At 39.7% G+C, this 21,420-nt stretch overlaps 2 protein-coding genes across 15 annotated transcripts in view; one reads left to right on the top strand and one right to left on the bottom strand.

Moving 5' to 3' along the window:
- LOC117950134 (voltage-dependent R-type calcium channel subunit alpha-1E) overlaps positions 1-18,287 on the bottom strand; it is a 92,788-nt gene extending 74,501 nt beyond the window's left edge. For 9 of the 10 annotated variants that reach the window (XR_004657822.1, XR_004657823.1, XM_034880866.1 and 6 more), the window contains exons 1-3: positions 18,231-18,287; positions 17,799-17,896; positions 5,996-6,558 (exon numbers count right to left, since the gene is read on the bottom strand). Coding sequence is in view for 8 of the 10 variants with exons in the window: in XM_034880866.1 (XP_034736757.1) it covers positions 5,996-6,525 (530 nt within the window). In the remaining 2 variants the exon portion in view is untranslated. Of the gene's footprint in view, positions 1-5,995; positions 6,559-17,798; positions 17,897-18,230 lie in introns of those variants that run through there. The other variant, XM_034880865.1, reaches the window with a different exon arrangement.
- A 1,043-nt stretch (positions 18,288-19,330) lies between these two features.
- The window catches only part of cep350 (centrosomal protein 350), a 33,026-nt gene continuing 30,936 nt past the window's right edge, over positions 19,331-21,420 (top strand). For all 5 annotated transcript variants that reach the window (XM_034882600.1, XM_034882597.1, XM_034882599.1 and 2 more), the window contains exon 1: positions 19,331-19,679. The gene's annotated coding sequence lies outside the window, so the exon portion shown is untranslated. The remainder of the gene's footprint in view (positions 19,680-21,420) is intronic.

The raw sequence follows: 21,420 nt of genomic DNA, 5'->3' as shown, positions 1-21,420 counted from the left end.
CTGCCCAGATCATGAAATATAACCAATAATGATAATGTATGAACATCTGAATGTGCGATAGTAAATGAGAGAGGGCAGGTCACGTGGTCTTGAATGGGAGGGCCACAGGGCATATTACGTAGAGAGTTTTCCCAGGAGACGTAGCTGATGTCAATAAAGCAGGGCATGATGCAGACATGCATGGTAGTAACATTTAAGGATATCATACTGAAAGAATGGGGAACAAATAATGGGGGCATGCAGATGATGCCCTATGTTTAGTCAAAACATAAACCATCTGAGGGCGTTGAGCTCAGAAATTACATCATTTAGAATTTCATCACAAAACGGAAACATCGATCTATCGGTATATCACTTTGGCTTGGTCCAGACTGAAATATCTCAACATCTACATGATGGATTGCAGAAATATTTTTTATATACATTCATGATTGGCAGATAATAATGAGTCCTAATTAATTCGGTGATACCCTGACTCAAGCGCCACCATAGGGTTTGTGGGTTTGAGAGAAATGTCTCAACAAGTCCTTACAATCATATAACTATATACGTTGTTTATTTCTATGTAATACAACCCATAGGGATATTTAATAAATTAGCACCCCTAGCAGTGGCAGGAAATGCAACCTTTTTCCTTTCTCATAACAGTTGCGGTTTTAAAGCACGTCGTTAACATTGCAAAATGGTCGCAATTTGGTTATAGTTAGGCACAAAAAATGCTTAGTTAAGTTTAGAAAAAGTCAATGTTTGGGCTTCAAACCATGAACATTTGTTAGGTTACTTCACCTGTGGTTAATCATGTGACGCCAAATGTAGCCTAGTTCTGTTTGTTCAGTAAAGTTATATAAAAAAAAAAACATGTTGCATGCTCATATTTTCAAACGGGACACAAACCCCAGTCCTCTGGCTGTAACACCTGTGTTTTGTTGACCCATCCAACACTCCAACCTACCTCCTTATTCTTACTTTACTACTGCCACTTAGAGGGCCCCTACTATACGTAAATGTAAATATGAGTCATAGTAGCTGCTTAAACAAAGGGGGGTTTTTCGGGTAAGAACAGTCTCCCAAACGTTTGTCATGTCCCCCTCAGGATATAATGTAAACACTTTGGTAATCTCTTAACTTTTTGTCTAGCATCATCATCACGTCAACATTTTCAAATGTCCAAGTACCTGCAAAACTTATCACATTCCCACCAGCATCAACTCCACTTTGTGTTTAGTGCTAATTAGCTAATATTAGCATGCTAACACACTTAACTAAGATGGCGCTCATAGTAAACAGTACACCTGCCAAACATCAGCGTGTTAGCATTGTCAATGTTGGCATGCTGACGTTAGCATTTAGCTTTTTTTCCTTTATTGATAGTGACAACAGAGACTGACAGGTACATGGAGACACATGCAACAAAGGTCCCCAGGCAGAATCAGATCAGGGACCTTGTGGTAATATAATGTGAAGCCAAATATGATCACTCAAGCCATTTTAACTCCACTAACTAACTAATTTCAATAATCTTTGCAAATGCCTTAACATCAAAACCAAAGAGAACAATGACTATGATATAATTAGAGCAATTGAATCTGAATGTTATTGATCGGGGATTTTATATAAAACGTTCACAAAGGAGCATGAGGTCGCTCACACAATAACAAAATCTGCCGAAAAAGGTTACCCTTCCACTTCCCTTTGTATTTGTCTGTCATTGCAACACTCCTAAACTCTTTTTCATTGCGTCACAGTCTTCACTTTACACCCCAGAGCAACATTAAGTCAAACTCGGACACCATCCATCTCTGTGATGGTCATCAACAGTGTCAATTCCAAAGACAGGATGACAGAAAGAGAAAGAGCTAGAAAGAAACAAGGGTAGGTGGAGTGTGAGTGTGAGACTGAACACATTAGTATATTATTTTATATTTTATGTTATTTTATCACTTCATGAGAAGCTCTCCACCCTAAATGCGGCACAAATTCATCCTTGTCTTAAAACAACATTGCCAGCTTGAATAAATGAAAACATTATTATAGAGTGTAAGTGAACAAACATCCCCCCCCACACACACACACACACACACACACACAATCTCTCTCAATAACACAGCCTTCTCCATTCTGCATATTGTTTAACAGACACAGGGTTTTGTGGCACAGAAATGGCTTTTCAGCGTGTCATCATTAATAATTCACTTATGACAAACAGCTTTGACATTTACACTGCACTGAGTGTCTGTCTGACACTGACAGGGAGACAATAATGAAGGAGAAGGAGACAGACACAAGGAGAGACAGACTCTCTCTCAGTTGTGTACTGATGAAATTAGAATGGGTCAGGCCTAATAAAGTGTCCAACCGTCAGTAGTAAAACATTGACGGAAGAAGCAAAGCTGCCTAAGATGACCTTTTTAGAAATAGTCCATTGCTCAAACTGATCCTAGAGAGTAAGAGTGACTGTCGCTCTAACCTAAGAGCGCAACCGAGCCCCTGAAAATGGTATGAATGAGCAAACGGGTTTTGATAACATTAAGATTGCATTAGTTTGCTCTCCAATCACACACTTCCTCAGTTTTTGAGAGAATGTGTGAATGAGACAATGGCAGACCTGCCGGCTGACAAAATGACAGACTTTGTAATTCCCTCAGGGAGTCTTTCCCTGACTCCCTGACTGTAGAGTAGGTTTACACAATGCATTGAGTTTTATCAAATATAGTAAGAAATGCAAGCAACAAACTGCATGGATCAAATTGTGCAGATATTTCTTCTTTAAATGTAATTTAAAAAATAATAACTGACAGAGAAAAGGAACAAACACTTATAGATTTCTATAACAGTCAAGCCTCTATTGGCTAAAAGTGAAGAAAAAAGGAAATTCAAGGGATCACCAAAGTCTGTAGCTTCATCCTTTGAGACAATGAATGTCTGTGTACCATTTCATGTAATTTCATCAATAACAAATTGTTGAGATAATTCAGTCTGAACCAAAGTGGTCGGCTGATAACTGATATTCCTGAAGCCATGCTGCTCCAGAGAATTTTGGGTATGGCCCTGCTACAGTCAGAATGCTTCATGCAGACTTTAACTAAAAGAAAAACTATGAACCCTGTTCTTTGTACCGATGGAAAAATAATGATGCATGGGCTTGGTGCTTCTGTAAACAGGCAATTTTGCCACTGCAAGCTGTGAGCAATGAAATGAGGCGGTCTCTTTATGGATGACCACTGCCAGCGGCATGGCCAGTATGCTCCAATCAGGGTGTGATCAGAAGAAATGAGTATAACATACTGTGTCCAAGTCTGTAAACACCCTTGCCGAGAATAGAGTCAACACAGACGGGACGCACAGCCCTGTACAGATAACCACTGATAACACAATGCACACAAAGACACTCAGTAGCTTCAGCAATGATGATGTGTTCATGTTTTTATCTGTAACCACTGACGCCTGTAGCATTTCAGAATACATAACCAGTGAAGTATTACAGGAACTGTTGATTTGACATCTTTCAATAGATCTTCACTGTGCAGTATTTTTTAGACATGTGTGTGTGGGCAGCCAAGGAAGTAACATACTGACAATACCAGGCTATGAAAAAAATCTAAAAACCCCAAAATTCTGTGATGGATTACAGTTTGGGGACAATTTTTTTTTTCATTAAGTCTTATTTGTCAAAAGTTAATCGGAATGTGAATCTGAGTCTCACCTTACCCAATGTTTTTGGTAAAACAGTAAAAAATATTTTGAACTGATGATTACAGATACAGTATATTTACCTTTGTGTTTGTGGAGAGGAGAAAAAGAAAGTGCCTTTTACGCTTTTTAAAAACATCTATCATAAATAACACTGTGAAGATGCTTGAGTAATTACTGTCCAATTGAAGAGACTGAAGAGGCGCTATTGTATCAGTAGTGCAATCAGTCACTTTAGTCTCATTCATCCTGCATCTGTTTACTGTAAATGTCTGCCGGTCCTGGCACGCGTGTAAGAACTCAAGAGTAATTTGGTGAAAAAGATGAAAAACATAAATATAGGTGTGACAGGACCAAGAACAATGGAAATCATAGCAAAACAGGAAACTAATTCAAGACTACACACACACACACACACACACACACACACACACACACACACACACACACACAAAAGGAAATTCACAAAATACAAAATTACATTTTGAAGGTGTGGAATCCATTTTTGATATTGCTTGATGAGACCTAAATGTTAGCTCAGTTCAGCTTAATGAGTCATGGATTTAGCATATGATGCCATTAGCTTAACAACTCTAATTGCTCTAAAACTCTGGCTTACATTATTTAAATGAACCACTACTCCCACACAGCCAGCAGGTCTTCTTTTACTGCTTCTCTCTTTACTTTAATGAGACCATTCTGGAAATGGGGCTTCTGCTCTGCACAACTGGCCATCACAAGCAAGCTGGAGACCCTACTGATATTAGGGGTCTTGGGGTCTGAATAACACCAGAAACAGTAACCACACTGAAAAGTTCTGTGTTGTAGAGAAGGATTTTTTACCAATTTTAAACAAATACCAAAAATTCCTAATGCGGTTTATCAGACTGATTTTTTTGTGACATTTGCATAAAATGGTGGGCAAAACATGTTGACATAGTATTCTCTCTTCCCCTCTATGCTACCTTTTTCCACACACACACACTTTTTTAGTGCGCTCCTCTTATTTGTGACCAACATCCTCCTGATGCTGTTGAAATGCCAGCTTAATAAAGTCCGATTACTGTCATTAGAGCCACACCAACTCTAAATACTGCTATTTCTTCAAGCACTTCCGAAAGGATGTTTTTATCCAGACCGCCATGTGCCAAATGCAGTTTGTTATTTTTCATAACAAACTGCTCTCATTTCATTTGAAAACAGACCAATTTCCTATGAAAAACAAAAGCAGGTGCACACTTTGGCTCAGGTGCAACACCTCACTTTCCATCCCCCTGTCAAGTGGCTGTGGGTTTGTTGCTAAGTGGCCCTGAGAGGTGAATGTTCATGGTTGTAACGTATCCTGACTCACTCTGGTCATTGTCCTCTCAGCAGATGAAGTAGTGAACTGTCATTGTAGTATTGTAATAATTATATCAGGCAGGGATGAGAATAGTTATCGGTCCATGACCGTACATCTCTACAGGCCTGTCGATCCAGTAATCCACCCCACCAATACCACTGTCACATAGGCTTAAATATCAAATGCAAATTGAAGCAGAAAGGGTTCTCAATCCACAAATGTCTCCTTTTATATTTCAAATTAACAGATGTTTCTTACATCCTCATCTGCCGTTATGCTCCTCAAGCCTCTGTCTCTTTAGATATAGATATAACTCAGTGGTATTGGATGTGGCATCCTGTACCTGTGGCGGGGGGGGGGGGCACACCCAGGGTGCCAACGCCATTAGAGGTGAAGTCCCAGCATCAGCAGGGAAACAGAGGGAGGCGTCACTGCTATAATCAGCAAGATGTTTTATAGCGCCACAGGGCAGGAAACCAGTAAACACACACACACACACACACACACACACACACACACAGTCTCACACACACACACACACACACACACACACACAGAGTACAGTATGCGGATAATGAGACTGTTATAAAAATCATTTAGATCGAGACGCTGTTTTCTCCACTCCACAGCATGATGCAGACCTTAAAGTTTAGGTCACATTTACATGAATAGTTTGGAGTATTTTGAGAACTAAGCTAATTTGCTTTCTGACAGGAAGTTAGATGAGAAGATCACTTCCACTCTCATGTCTGCTCAGTAAATATGAAGCTTCAGCCAGCGGCCAGCGGATTTCGTTCGTTTGACAGAGCCGGGCAAGCTTTTTCTAGTCTTGCTAACCATACTCAAACATGAGTATGGTTTCACTCATCTAACTCTGCCAAAAAGCAAATAAGTCTCAGGATAATTTATCAGGTAAAAAAAGAGAGAACCAGGGTTCAGTATATATTTCAACATCATACTCACTCCCACTCCTTGCGTCGTGCTTGTGGTGTGCTGTGAATCTTATGAGCCTGGTGGGCTTTAACAATGTCTCTCTGCTCAATCAGGCCGCCCCGACGTCTCTTCATCACGTTGGGACTGGCCGCCAAATCTCCATCCACCCCCAGCATTCCCCCTCCGACTTCAGAAGTCGAGGCCACATCAAGAGAGAGGCCAAGACGGTTAGGATGTAGAGGGGGAGCCTGGCCAGACATGTGTGGGAAGCAGAGGGGGTCATGGCTAGTTGAGAGACTTCGGGGCTCCAACAGGGAATGGGACTCAGACAACAGGCTTGACCCTTCAGCGAGCTCTGCATGATGCTTCTGCCAGGTCTCACAGTCCGTCGGGGACGAGTAAAGGATGTGGTGCCTCGGAATGCTGCTACCACATATCGCCCCGATGCCCAGACCTTCCCCTGGACACTCCAACCCTGATGGGGCTCTAGGTAGCCCCAAATCATTGTGGCCCATTGTCAGAGACTGAGAGCTAACCGAACAGGAGCCCGGTTCAAGCATTGTGGGAAGGCTGCCCGGGATCTCAGCATAGTGCTGCAGGAAAGAAAGGGAGTAGAGAAGGAAAGAAAGAAAAACGAAAGAAAAAGTGAGACATCATAATAATACACAAAACCTTTATTGACATGTTTCATTCAGTGCAACTGGGAGTTTAACAGAGGTTGTTCAGATTATATTCTCCATTACAAACAGCATCTGAATTTGTGACTTGACAATAGAGAGGACAAGTTGGAATTAGGGAATGTCTCAAACGTGCATTAAAAATGGCCAAAAGACTTTTTCAGATTACAAAGGGCTTACTCTTACACACACCCTCTAGTTATATAAGAAATCTTGCGAAATGGCTAATTGCAATTCAGACTTGTTTTTTCCTATTTGTTCAGCTAACCCTCTGAGGCAATTTTCCAATTACCCAACAGCGTTCACTGTCTTTAGTCAGTTTAAAATATTATCAGTCCTGTAAGCATCAGAACCAATTAGATAAGCTGCAACGCAACCCTCAAAACAAATAATCATGCATAAAACTGCCAGTGCTGTGCATAATGGTGCAATTACCAAGCGGGAAGAAAGAGAGGGAGAGGGATTTTATCAACCCATCTTCTCCTTTATCTGGTATGGTGCTGCACAATTAATCACATTTCAATCACGATCCCGATTTTGGCTTCCCACGATCAAATTTGCGTGATCGAGCGATATTTTAATTGCGTCATTTCATAGAACAATCCAGGTTTTTTGCAAAGCCAATCTACCGCTCCGTAAACCACTGTCAGATCCTGGGCCAGTCAGAGTTGTTCCCTGCACCGCGCAGCTTAGTTTCTAGATGTAGACAGTCACAGAGGACAGAGTAACGGGAGGAAAATTCCACAACAGATAGCAGTCGGTCATACGTAGGTCACAAGGATCACCAGTTTACTAGTTAACGCAACATTTTGTCCCGTCTGTTTTGTTTTTCAGACAACAGCAGTGACCAGTGCTAGTTAGTGTCTGTTAGCTCACAGGGCTCTAGGGTGCGAGTATTTTTTTACCTCTAGGTCACACCGGTGCACCTAACGTCCTTGGATCCTCTGCCTCTCCACAAACGAAGCAATGTTGTTTATATCGACATGGTTTAATTTTGCGTTACATGACCCCTTTCTTCTGTAAAGCCGTACCTGTGTTTGGATCTCTCCTCTTACTCTCCGCACAGCCCCTCCCCAATTAACTCATACACGACTCCCCAGCAACATGGAAAGACACAGCGGCCGCCGGTCTACACTTCTACATTTGTCCACAGTTTTAATTGTTATTAACACAGCTGTATATTGTTAAGCAAGAGACGCAAACTTATATTTGTACAAGTGTTTCCACTGGTAACTGGTCGCAGCCGCCACGGCGAAAAACACAGAATAAGTTATTGGATGCAACTAACTTCAGTTCGTAGAATAGTAGCGTGTGAGACGGAGCCTGCTGGACCTGGGCGAGAGATGTGACTCATGGCCAGAATATCATAGTTCATAAAAATGCAGCGCAGTGACGATAGGTTACAGACATTTCATACATACGTGTGTAACTCCACTGACCCGCCATTCGACCCGTGCTGGACCCATTCATAATCAGTCAGCCGTCTCTCTGTGAGTAGAATATACGTCCATCACACTTCCTCTACCTCCTTAGCACTTTTAATCAATTATTGATGAAAACAAGTGAAGAAGCTTTCTCAGAGATACTTTATTTTAATTAAATACATTGTAGTCTATTTATTTCAGGTAGCTAATTTACATGTGTTGCAGCTGTATACAACTTACAACTTAAGACAGTAGAATGTAGCAGGATGTTAAAGCAGTTATAAATAGTTATAAAATAAAATTTGTTTTGGTTCAAATCAACAAATAATTGTGATAATTAATCGTGATCTCAATATTGATCAAAATAATCGTGATCGTCATCTTGGCAATAATCATGCAGCCCTAATCTGATAGGATTGTTGAGGATTGGTCTGATTTCGGGTACTTGCTACAGTACATGTTGTTACCTGGCATGCTGCAAAAGCATGTGTTTTGCTGCTGTTCCTACTCTAGCTTTATGCAGCCCTCATCATTTCAGTTAGCTGAATGATGGATTTCTGGTTTCACAGTCCCTCTGAGAGGAACAGCTCTAAATAACTTGTGCGGTAAAAATATTGAGCCATAAAAAGAGGTTGTTGTGTAGTTGTACAAAGCAGATAAGATAAAGGAATGAAAGCTATTCAACTGTCTTGAGCATCTGCCTAAAATCCAACAGACTGCTTGAGCACCCTGAGAGCCATTCAATAGACTGCTGTCGATATGTATGAGGCACGGATGATCAGAGACCACATTTTTGAGTTAATACCGGAATCACTTGTACAAGAAAGCTGCAACTCCTACATTTAAGGAGGTCTCCAAATATCAACATTTTGCACAAACTGAAATAACACTCAGCTTGATTTGCTTGTATCGTGTGTTTACTACAAAGGACAAAGCCTCTTAAGTAACTGTGAGAAGCAGCAGAAAAGGGGTTGATATGAGAAAACTTATTTCTCTGGACTTTGTTAATGACAAAAACAGATTTTTTAAATGTATGAAGCAGAAGGTGAAAGTGACAATTTGTTATGGAGAACACAACTGAGATAAAATAAAAAAAAGTGGCAAAAAATCAGCAAATTAATTGTCAAAGAATCTTTTCCTGAGGCAAGAGAGACTGGCTCAGCTCATTAGAGCTAGCTAATAGAAATGTGCCAACTGATGACTCGTTATTCACAAAGTCCCACATTAACATTATAGTCTCTCTTTTAGCATTTCTTGTTAACTTATTGTTTTGGTTTTACAGACCACAACTTTACAGTTTTTGACCACTCTTATCATTGTCTAGATACGTCCCTTTGTTTATAACTTAAGCTAGCAGCGCAGCACCAACAGCTGACATAGTTAGCCTATAGCTGCCTGGTGAACATAGTGATAATAGGACATTTAGCAGCTAAAGAGCCACCAATTTCCCTCAGGATTAATAGAGACAAAACGGCTAAGCTAAAAGGAGAGTGAATATTCAACTTACATTTGTCAGGTTAAACCACAACTCCAAATGAATGATAATTTCGCTCCCTGTCTGCTGTGTGTGTAGATGAGCTACTGTTAGCTAGCGCATTCACCACAACAACTTTACAAGGCAGTAAAATGTAAACGTTGTGTTTTACAGATGGTTGCGCTGCCCCCAAGTGACCAAGAAATTAATGCAAGGGCAAAATTCCCCCAAAAAAAGAGAGTTCACTCACTTAAGCAACACGAAACATATATATTTTTTTGTTTTGTTTAATTTACAAATGTATGATTCCACATTTTAATTAGTACAACAAGTTTGGAAAAGCCACCAACAGTGACGCAATTAAGCTTCAAATCTCACTTTGATGCTTTTTCCAACACTTTTTGAGCTAATTTCATTTTTAATAGGCATAATAATTAGAGAGAAACAATGAGACAGTCAGACAGTGGTGGGTGCAACTACAACAAGCAACAAGTTCAATGCCTAGAGAAGTCATGAAGCGAAGAGTTGTTTTTGAACCACAGTGCTGCAGCACACATAGAAATTGGAAAATAAAGTAGTTAATTGGAATAGTGAAACTCGACTACATGAAAAAGGCCTTCAAAGAATCAAATTACTGGACTTTGGGTCCTTTCTAATTGAAATGACCTATTCTGCCATAAATCAATTAATCATGAATTATTTCTTTAAAAGCCCATATTCACAGGTTTTCTTTTTAAGACACATCTGAAGTTTCTATAGTTTCTATTTAACCATGTCTATTACCTCTGACACCTTGAATTTCGTGCTCTCTTGGGGACTAATGGTATAGAATGACAATGCAGCTGCTTTGGAGACCAGAGAGCATTGAGACCATGCTTATGAGCTGACCGGAAACAGTGCTGCAAAGTCCTGCCTTCTTTCTTCTCTCCACAGCATTACTGAGTACTGCTAACTGATCCATAGAGTGCGACTATATATATATATTAATATAGCTGTGTGATTTGTCCATATAGTTGTTCCATTCCAGCGTGGTTCCTGGCCAGGGGAGCTATGTCTGAGAAATGGGAGACTTGAGAACTTCTATTGATCCAGTGCTTACTGAATCCATTTAGCAAATTGTGCATTAAAACTGGCTGAACAGGAATGCCAGCAAAATAAACTGTAACTGACATAACTGGGTGTTTTAGTAGAGACAGTTGTATCTGGGTATTTTACTCAAAGAAAATCAATAATCACACGAACAGAAAAATACAACAAAGACTAAAACTGACTCCGAAAAGTGCCATACTGTATTGATGATCAATAGTAATAAAATAGGCTGGTACAAACACACACCAAAACCTTTTTTAGACAAAAGTGGTTAGTAAAGGGTTAAATGACAAATAGCAGGGTGGTGACTTTTTAGTTACACAGGTCAACTATAAGACAGACAGGTGTCTGCAAGGTTACTAATGAGGAGTGAAGAAGAGGCTCAGGCAGGCGAGGAACCTTCTCACACCTTCCAGAAGATGAAAGCTACTAAAAATGGACACACATTGGCAAGAAAATACATACAGCAATAAACACTAATTGTATGTTGCCACAAGCGCAAGGCTTCTCTTTATGTCACTCCAGATCTTATCAGCAAACAAGGAAACTTGGCTCATCTATGGTGGTATTTATGTAACGGCCATTTATTTTGTGTTTATGTACCACGTAGCCTACAGTATCTTCAATAATAACACACTTCATGACTTGTTTATGGCCATCTACCATCTGCTAGTGAGATCACTACAATGAGATAAAAAAGACAGATGCAAGTATGTGATGTATCTTATGTGATGTATTTTGTCTTTTGTCAATTGGAAACAATGCCTTGTCACCAGGAAGGAGGATGAAGAAGAGCAAGCAATATAATTAAACAAAGATAAAGGCTGTCCTTTTAGAAAACAACTTTGTTTTATTCCACTCCCACATGTGACTATTATCAGGAACATTAATATAACCACACCCATGCCACCAGTCCAAAAACAGACCTTTACCATAGAGCTCTAACACTGATATGCAATGACTAAAACATCAACACTCATCTGCTTCCTCTGCGCTCCACACAATTACAAAAAAACAAACTGCCAAGAAAGTTGACTGTGGGTTGATCTAATTTTCCTAATTAGCTTTTAAGAGATTGGTTGTTGAATAGTCACTGAGCTTTTTGACTGCCATTACCTGAAATAGTTGTGCTACTCACAGCTAAGTGGTGACTTTTTAGTTACGCAGGTCAACTACAAGACAGAAGGGTGTCTGCAAGGTGACTAATGAGGAGTGAAGAAGAGGCTCAGGCAGGCGAGGAACCTTCTCACACCTGCTGCCCCCAATGGCCCACACAACTGCCTGATTTCATACATTATCTTACCACTTCCTCCCCTCAACCTGGATGTCAACCTGGTGAGTGGCCAAAGATGTGTCAGGACGTGTTATGTCACCTGAACCTTCTCTAATATGCGATTCAGGAATAGAAATCTGGTGTGCAATTTGAGCCAGCTGAAAATAATCATCATGTGTATAGCCAGGCTGAGGTATACTGTGCCTTTGACTCAAGTGTGTCAAAGTTAAAGTATTCAATCATTTTTGGAACACTGTGTGCTGTTGGTTAATTCACAGCTTTGTTTGCCTTGTACAAACAGGAGAACAAAGACCAGTTGAACTGAATAAAAAGCTCACCCAAGAGTAAGGACCACTGACAAAATAAATACTGTTGTAACCTACAGAAGACTGTATGAATGAGTAAGTATTCTTGCAATAAGAAGCCTAATTTTTTTTGGCTCAGCAAGCTACTAATTTAGAGCTGTGACTCTCTCATAATACAGCCACAGCATATTACTGTTCTATATTCAGAGTGCATTAGGCAGTGCCAACATCTACATATTAAATGAAAAACTTTATATCACGTACTATGATGCACTTCAGTGAGAAAACGGAAGCAGCTAACATTTAAATGTATAGAGTGTGATAGGCAAAATGTATATTACATTTTTCTGGAGGCATTAAGGTTTAGGAAACAGACCAAAGAACAGAGCTAAATGCTAACGTCAGCATGCTAACATGCTCACAGTAAATGCTAATATCTAGCAGGTAAAATGTTAATCTAAGTGTTAGCACTGCCATTCATTTGAGGATGGCACTAGAGGGAAATTTAAAAGGGAACACCACTGTTTATAGGTGTTGGAAGGGTACTACTGAACATGTGAAAAAAGTTGTGTGATGGCTTTTGTGGCTACAGAAGGAGCTGCTTGAAGTCTGATAAATTACATCTAGTGATGTTACTTGAGTCAGCAAGGTTAGGGGCTGATGATTTCAAGTTTGAAAATGAAAGCAATCTGGGGTGCGGTGTTAGAATAAAGTGAGTCTGAATCTCTGGCCAAAATGACGTCAATCAAGTTGCATTATGGGTAACAGAAGCCCCCAAGGTTTTTGGCAAGGAATAAGAATACAAGATACTTTAGTCTGGACCAAAGTGGTGGACTGATCGACAGCCCAACGTTGCCATACTATCATCGCTAAAAATGTCCAGGTAAAGAAGAAAACAGAACAATGTTACCGCATTCTGTCCTATACTTATTTGAATAATCCTCTCCGACTATCAAACATAATCTCATTTAGTTACATTAACTACTGTTTTATCCATAAATCATGAAACTTTTTTTTGAGTATTAGTATAAGTTGAGTATATTCAATGGGGCATCTCCCACTGAGACAATAATAACTGATGAAAGATAATAACTCAATCAGCAAAAAACTTTCAACTGCACCTTGCCAGCACAGTCTATTCCACCCACAGCCACGTCTATTTTTGTCTCTATATCATTACTTAATTGCCTCTGTATCTGGAAAAAAAATAATGTATTTAATGACATGGCCATTTTTTTCTACCATAAGCTACACATTCTTTGTAGATTTAACACATCTCTAGGCGTGTTGATGCAAATACTATGAACATTTTGCTCATCCTGTATGCAGGCTGTGAGTTCCCTTTTATTCCTTCCTTCCTTCTACTTTTCATATTTTCCAGTTCACATTTTTTACATTCATTTTTTGTTTTGTGTGATGTCTGTCTGACATTATTTTGCACATCCAGCATGTGTTCTTCATACTTTAATAAAGTTTTCATTCATATTCATATGTCTATTCATTAATCCCATTGTACAGTGTGGTGCTGTACTTGCTATTCATTCATAAATCCATTTACTTTCATTGTATATTTAGTTAATGATTCTTTGCTGTCACCTGTCTCCTTATTCTACACAACAACAACAACCCAATTTCTTTGAAGGAAAGTTTCATATTGTCATTTTGTGAGTACTGTGCCATGAACACTAAATGACCTCAGTTTGAATAGATAAATTACATTGAACCCTTGACAGTGATGCTTGACAACCAAGATGCAGGGTTTATCAAACAAAATAGTATCAATTTAAATTCCTGGTATTTATGAGTTTGATAGGTTTGTCAGCTCTATTTCTTCAATAGTTTATAAGGCAGTCTGGCTTGCAGCTGGGTATACCAGACTGCAGCTGGGCATACCATCACAGGCGCTTCTTAAAAGGATCCTACTGCTGCGATGACCTTCCAAGAAAGACCATTACACAACACGAGTGACAAATCCTATCAGTAATGATCCACACTACTAATAGCACCATCACACTGTTATTGTCTAATCACTGGAAGGTAAAGTAGCCTCACAGGCAAGGGCCAAAAGGTAAGAAATTTTCCTTGGGTGGAATATGAGGATTTCCATGTCCCTGTGTTGTTATTATCACTTCATCATAAAGTTTTAATTATGTTTAGATGTTTGGTGATACAGATGTCCAACTCAGCAGCTGACTGACATTTATATATACATATATATATATATATATAGGATATTAGGAAGAATGTCTTGCACATGCACTGTGATTGCTGTGCAATATTGTTTTCTGCAAGTAACACATAGCAATGAGGCCACCGACATTTAAAACTTTTCCAAATCCATCTACAAGGCGGAGGTGAAACGTTATAGTTGAAACATGGATCCATTCTACACAAAACTTAAATCATCATCCCTGATTTTACCTGCTCCCATGGTCCCATAGCATGAAAATTTCACTTTATGAGTTTATGCATTTGAGTTCCCCAGCCTTCCTATGGTCCCACAGTGGCTAGAAATGGTGATAGGTATAAACCAAGACCTGGGTATCTTGCTCTGCCTTTGAGAAAATGAAAGCTCAGATGGGTCCGATCTTGAATTTTGCCCCTTATGACCTCGAAAACAAAATAAACAAGTTGACGTCTGGACACAATCCCCAACGGTATACGCTCATCTATGGGATTGTTGGGAACACCATACTAATACTGTGTTTGACCCCCTTTTGCCTTCAGAACTGCCTTAATTCTACGTGGCATTGATTCAACAGGGTGCTGAAAGCATTCTTAAGAAATGTTGGCCCATATTGATAGGATAGCATCTTGCAGTTGATGGAGATTTGTGGGATGCACATCCAGGGCACGAAGCTCCCATTTCACCAAATCCCAAAGATGCTCTATTGGGTTGAGATCTGATGACTGTGGGGGCCATTTTAGTACAGTGAACTCCTTGTCATGTTCAAGAAACCAATTTGAATGATTCGAGCTTTGTGACACGTTGCATTATCCTGCTGGAAGTAGCCATCATAAAGGGATGGACATGGTCAGGAACAATGCTCAAGTAGGCTGTGGCATTTAAACGATGCCCAATTGGGACTAAGGGGCCTAAAATGTGCCAAGAAAACATCCCCCACACCATTACACCACCACCACCAGCCTGCACAGTGGCAACAAGGCATGATGGATCCATGTTCCCATTCTGTTTACGCCAAATTCTGACTACCATCTGAATGCCCTATTAGTCTTTAACTGTCCAATTTTGGTGAGCTCTTGCAAATTGTAACCCCTTTTTTCTATTTGTAGTGGAGATGAGTGGTACCCGGTGGGGTCTTCTGCTGTTGTAGCCCATCCGCCTCAAGGTTGTGCGTGTTGTGGCTTCACAAATGCTTTGCTGCATACCTCGGTTGTAAAGAGTGGTTATTTCAGTCAAAGTTGCTCTTCTATCAGCTTACATCAGTCGGCCCATTCTCCTCTAAACTCTAGCATCAACAAGGCATTTTAACCCACAGGACTGCCACATACTGGATGTTTTTCCCTTTTTCACACCAGTCTTTGTAAACCCTAGAAATGGTTGTGCGTTAAAATCCCAGTAACTTAACAGATTGGGAAATATCCAGATCAACCTGTCTGGCACCAATAACCATGCCACGCTCAAAATTGCTTAAATCACCTTTCTTTCCCATTCTCACATTCAGTTTGGAGTTCAGGGGATTGTCTTGACCAGGACCACACCCCTAAATGCATAGAAGCCACTGCCATGTGATTGGTTGATTAGATGATTGCATTAATGAGAAATTGAACAGGTGTTACTAATATTTCTTTAGGTGAGTGTATGTTACACTTTAACCTATGATTACACATTAGGCATTGTGGCTATGGTGTTGTTAATTCAACAAAGGATAATTATTTACCAAATGTTTACAGAAAGACCGACGAAGTGTGGCAACTAAACATGAAATGACCGTGTATTTTGAGGCCGTAAAATATATGATTACTCATCTTTGTAAATGTTGTATCACAATGATTCATTCTTGTGAATATGTGGTACCATAATACAGCTTGTTTACAGTTCAGTACAGTCAGGTTCCGTTTTATGCTGAATAGAGGCACTAATTTATACACCATGAAAACCAATTTACACCCTTTCCAAGGAGTGGTGTTAGCAGGACAACCAGAACAAAAATGAACAGTAAAATATAGCCAAACCAGATTGGGGGTAGTATGTGACAAATGTTAATGTGATGAAATAATTAACAAGACACTCCAGAGAAGCAAGACTGATCCAAGCAATGGCCAATTTCATTAATTCCAAAGTAATTTGATCAATTCCAGCACATAGCTAATCACCTGCCTATCGAACCACTGAATGGTAAACGAGTGTTGTAAAAGATTGCACGACTACGACTCAACTTTAAGAAAAAGAGAGATGTGAATGATAATATTGACTTGCAACACAGTGTAATTGCTCTATAACACACACACACACACACACACACACACACACACACACACACACAGACACACACACGCAGATTATTCAAACTGCCTCTTCCGTTAATGTCAAACTCCCATGAATTGTTCAACTTCTGATTGGTTAGTTTATCTAAATAAATTACGTAAGGTCTTTTTTCAAATAATAAAAAATCCATAACATTTGATAAAGGTCATAGACATACATGGGCAGAGACGAACAGCCAAGAGGATAGATTGATGATGTGACCAACTGTGGCATTTTAGTGTCTTAACCCTCATCAACAACACACACTTTCTATCTATTCACCGCAGCAAAAGTAGTCTAAATTTTCTCATCCTTAATTAATTCTATTCTCCCTGAGGTAATGATCTCTGTCTTCCCCAACATCTAATAACAAACTAGAGAAAGATTTCTAAATACTATGTTTCACATAAACATGTATAATTATTTTTAGCTTTAAGGCACAAATTGTAGAAACTGACAGGATTACATTTCACGGAAATTGTATTTTATATGATTTCATGTGACAATTAATTTGACTGATTGCTTGCTTCCTTCTCATGTACTTTAAATTGTATCATTTTCTGGTCTAGGCACATGCCCACTAAGTAAACTAAAATAATTAGTTGAACCTAATTCATATCTGCCTCTTTGTGGCCCTTATACTGACAAGTCACTTTGAGTGACACACTGAACATGAAGAGTTGAGTCTTCTTGAATTAGTATGAGTCTAATGACTCTCCTGTCCATCCTGTTGCACTGGTGAAAGTGAAGAGAGATTATTGCTCTGTCACTGTCTTTGAATACTAATTAGCAAGCCAAGTTGAGTGGAGTTAAAAACAGCTATGAATATGTTGATGTAGTAGTAGATTTAGTTTTTCAAGTGACGTAAAGGCTTCACACTCATTCACTTACGCCTATCTATTTCATTGATCAGTAGTCTATTGTCAGTGAAGACTGAAGGAAGACTTAACATGGATTTCTGCACCCTGCTTATCTGGGTGCTACACAAACATAACCTCTGCCAAAAAAAAGCTTTAGTTGTCGGAAATACACTACAAGATCAATTTAGTGACTCAAAACTATAAATATAACTATCAAATATAAATTACTCAGGATTTCTTACCTAAAAAGGGAGAACTCCTTTCCATGTCGTTCACCTTTCCACAGAAAATGAAAATGTGGCGGCAGATAAGACCACGTCCGCTGTAGCCTACAATACCCCTGCCAGTAGTGAGAGAGAGAGAGAGAGAGAGAGACAGAGAGAGAGAGAGAGAGAGAGAGAGAGAGAGAGAGAGATAGAGAACCGTGGTTAGTAGCCAGGGGACATTTTAAATATTAAATAGATCCAAAAACACAATTTCAAAACATGTTATTTGTTTCATGTAGCCTAACCATATGTTTAGTTCCACAAGAACATCTGAGTGTTGTCATCAAACAGCGCTCTAGCTTACAGATAATGCCTTAATGCCTTCTGTATGGTCAAAGAAGCTGCCATAACCTTCATGGTTATGACAGGCTGCACTGCAGTTCATACAGGCTATTTATTATGACCCACCTGTTTAACAGTGAACACACATCCGATCATCAAACTATTTCGCCCATTTGGCTGCACGCCATTTGTTGCCATAGGGACCAGAAAAAGAATACTAGCAATAAAAATCAGTCGAATGAAAAAAATGAAGCAATAATCTTTTGATGAAAAATGATTCAGATGAACTGGACTCGGGGTTGTTGGGCTATGGTAATTTTTTTGAATGAGTTGAGCGCTCAAGGCGATACGATGCATGTGTGTGTCTCTGCATGTGCGACACAGTCAGACCGCTAGGTGGCAGTAAACGCATATAAATGAAAATGATAGTTACATACCTTAGATCCTCTATGGCTAGGAAATTTCTGCTTTGTCTGCCCTGACAGACTGCGTAAAGTTGCTGTCTATGGCTCTGACTAATTAATTATTTTTCAGTGTAACTTTAAAAAAACATCAACGATATGTACAGACATATGGAGGACCAGGTCTATGGGGGACCAGGTCTTACATCCGACAATAGGAGGCCCGTTAAACTTGCAACATTTGTACATTCAAAACTAATTTTGTGTCATAAATTTAGTTTAGTATAGTTTTTATTTTTATTTTTAGTATAGTATTATGACAATCCATTAGTATGTAGTACTAATTTTAGATGTATTCGTTCTTGTGTATTAATTGATTGTGTACTGGTGCCTAATTATCATTCTTCTTCTTCATTCTGCTTCTCTATTTCATTTCGAAATATGTAAATTTGCTAAATAAATAAAGATATTGACTTTTAATCTATCTTATGGATAATAGTGGAGTCCTAAAGCAAATATAATATTAGGCAACAAGGGTGGGTTCAGTTAAAGTGATCAAATGCTCTGTAAAGTGGGACATGGTACAGAGTTTAAATGTTCTACTAAACTAACTAAAGAGTACACTTTTGCAATTAAATTTTCCTCAATTATTGGCTATTACAATATAGACTTGAATACAATTACTGTGTGTGTGTGTGTGTGTGTGTGTGTGTGCGCGCGCGTGTGTGTGTGTGTGTGTGTGTGTGTGTGTGCGCGTGTGTTTGTGTGTGTGTTGGGTGGGGCTTTCCGAGCGTAAGACGTCTGAATCTCGCGATAGTTCGGTCTCTCCGTTACCTACCCGTCTTGGATACTTCAGTTTCAGTGTTGAGAAACATCAACATAGTAACCCGGGAAAGGCAACCTTAGGAGCGGGTAGCAACCTTTCTTTCTAGCAATCTCAAGGCGGACGTGGATATTTTGGTACCCGGACAAACACTAAGTCAACAACAATGGGTGCATGTCGCTAGAAAAAGTTGCTAGCTAACATTCGTTTGCTAACGTTAGCTGCTAACGCTAACGTTAGCAAACAGACAGCTGAACGAAACTGAAGTCTGGAGAAGTTAGGATTTTATTATCATGAACGTCAGCATGAATGTGGACAACTAGTTAAACACGTCGGGTCGTTTCCCTGAAGGTATGTGTTATGTCTCTTTAAAAGGGTATACAGCTAAATTAATCCATGACTTTCCTGTCAGCTAGCATTAACTTCAACTCTGTCAAGTTAGCGGCTCCGACTATTCCCTGGACCAAAGACATGTCGAATTCATAGACCGTTCAAACGGTCGAAATAAGTCTTCTTGAAGTCAGATGTTGGAGTGAGTTGCAAACATATTTTTTGGACGTATCGTTACAACGATTGTTCTAAAAAAAAAAGGGGTTGTTAAAAATGTATAGTTGTTTTAGTAATAATAATTAGGTTTTCAGAAAACAGTAGTAAAACTGGTAATTCACACCCAAAAGTAGATTATTGATGGATTGTTGTCCGAGTGCACCGTCTAGTAATTCCCGGACGAGAGTATTTTTTTTCCCAGGATGACAAAGGCATTTCCCGTTTTTCCTATGCATCCTATTTGCTTACCCTGACATTTCACTCAACGTAACCAATCCCACTCCTGTTGCCTGAAACTAACCAATCTAACCAAGCAAGGCAACGAGTACTAGCCAATCAGAGGGAGAGTAGGGCGGGTCATGCCTTCTTTTTGGGTAAATGCTAGATCAGGTGTGCTATACGTGTCGACGTAGTCAAGTTCAGGCATTGGAAGTGGGCATTTGTTAAGGGAAAAATAACAGGATAAGCCAATCGGAGGCAGAATAAGGCAGGCCACGAGTCACGTCCTGGGACGTATACACGTCTAGTGGATCCCATCTAGCATCTACTACCCTCCAATCCTTTGCCATCCTAGGAAGAAAAATAATAATACCGGTGTTCCGGTTTAACGAGAGTCCATGTTAACTGGCGACCGTCAGCCAAAAGAGTCTCTTGTTGTCGTAGTGACGACAGCTGTTGAAAACGGGAAGAGAATACGTAGCTGTCCGCTTGAATGCCTTTTTGTTAAGTTGTCATTAAAATTTAAAACATAACGACGTGTACATTATCTCTCTGATTTGTCTTTGGAGTCTAGTCTGAAGAAACTTGTCCGTCGCGTTTGGAACGTGACTTGCTGTTAAGGAAAACAGGAACACAGCGTTGCTCTTCCTGTTAATGTCTAGAATACGTTTTATTAAATACACCTTTTCGTCTTCAGAGCCTGTTTGAGTAAACACATGTCACGTAGAAAAGTATTTAGCCCTTTTAAAAGTAGAAATGAGTCACAACTTGGATTCGAACTCGTAGCTGCCGTTGTGAGAAAATATATAAGACTCAAGGGCTTAACGTAACGCGCCATAGCATGGTCTCAGGTGCTGCTGGGCATGGCTTCATATCAACTCAAACGTCACACAGCGTCTCTGAAAATGAAGAGGTAGCTAGATCAACTGGTGACCACACCACACTGCGTGCAAATAACTCACACGTTTTCTTGCTCAGAAATTGTCTTTATTTTGTTTGATTCCCACAAAATACACGCCTTGTATGTTTGTCAATTGTAAGCACGTTCATATCAACCTGAAACTCAAATGTCCCTCTCTGAAAAAAAAAACAATAAATAAACATGATTTCACATACACGTGTTTGCAGGATGAATAGTACAGTACAGATGCAGAACAGTTAGCATGGACAGCCCTCGGACAGGAGCGCAGGCAGCCATACTTTTAAGTCAGTAAGTGAGATAAGGGTTATGAATTTCAAAGTTTTTTTCGTAGTTCATTTCAGTCATTTGCAGCTGAGAACTGGAAGGAGTGGTGACCAAAGGAGGTGTTAGTAGCCTATAACCTCA

The sequence above is a fragment of the Etheostoma cragini genome, chromosome 9 (assembly GCF_013103735.1).
Source record: "Etheostoma cragini isolate CJK2018 chromosome 9, CSU_Ecrag_1.0, whole genome shotgun sequence".
In the NCBI taxonomy this organism is placed as follows: domain Eukaryota; kingdom Metazoa; phylum Chordata; class Actinopteri; order Perciformes; family Percidae; genus Etheostoma; species Etheostoma cragini.
This window is presented reverse-complemented; position numbering and strand designations above follow the sequence as displayed.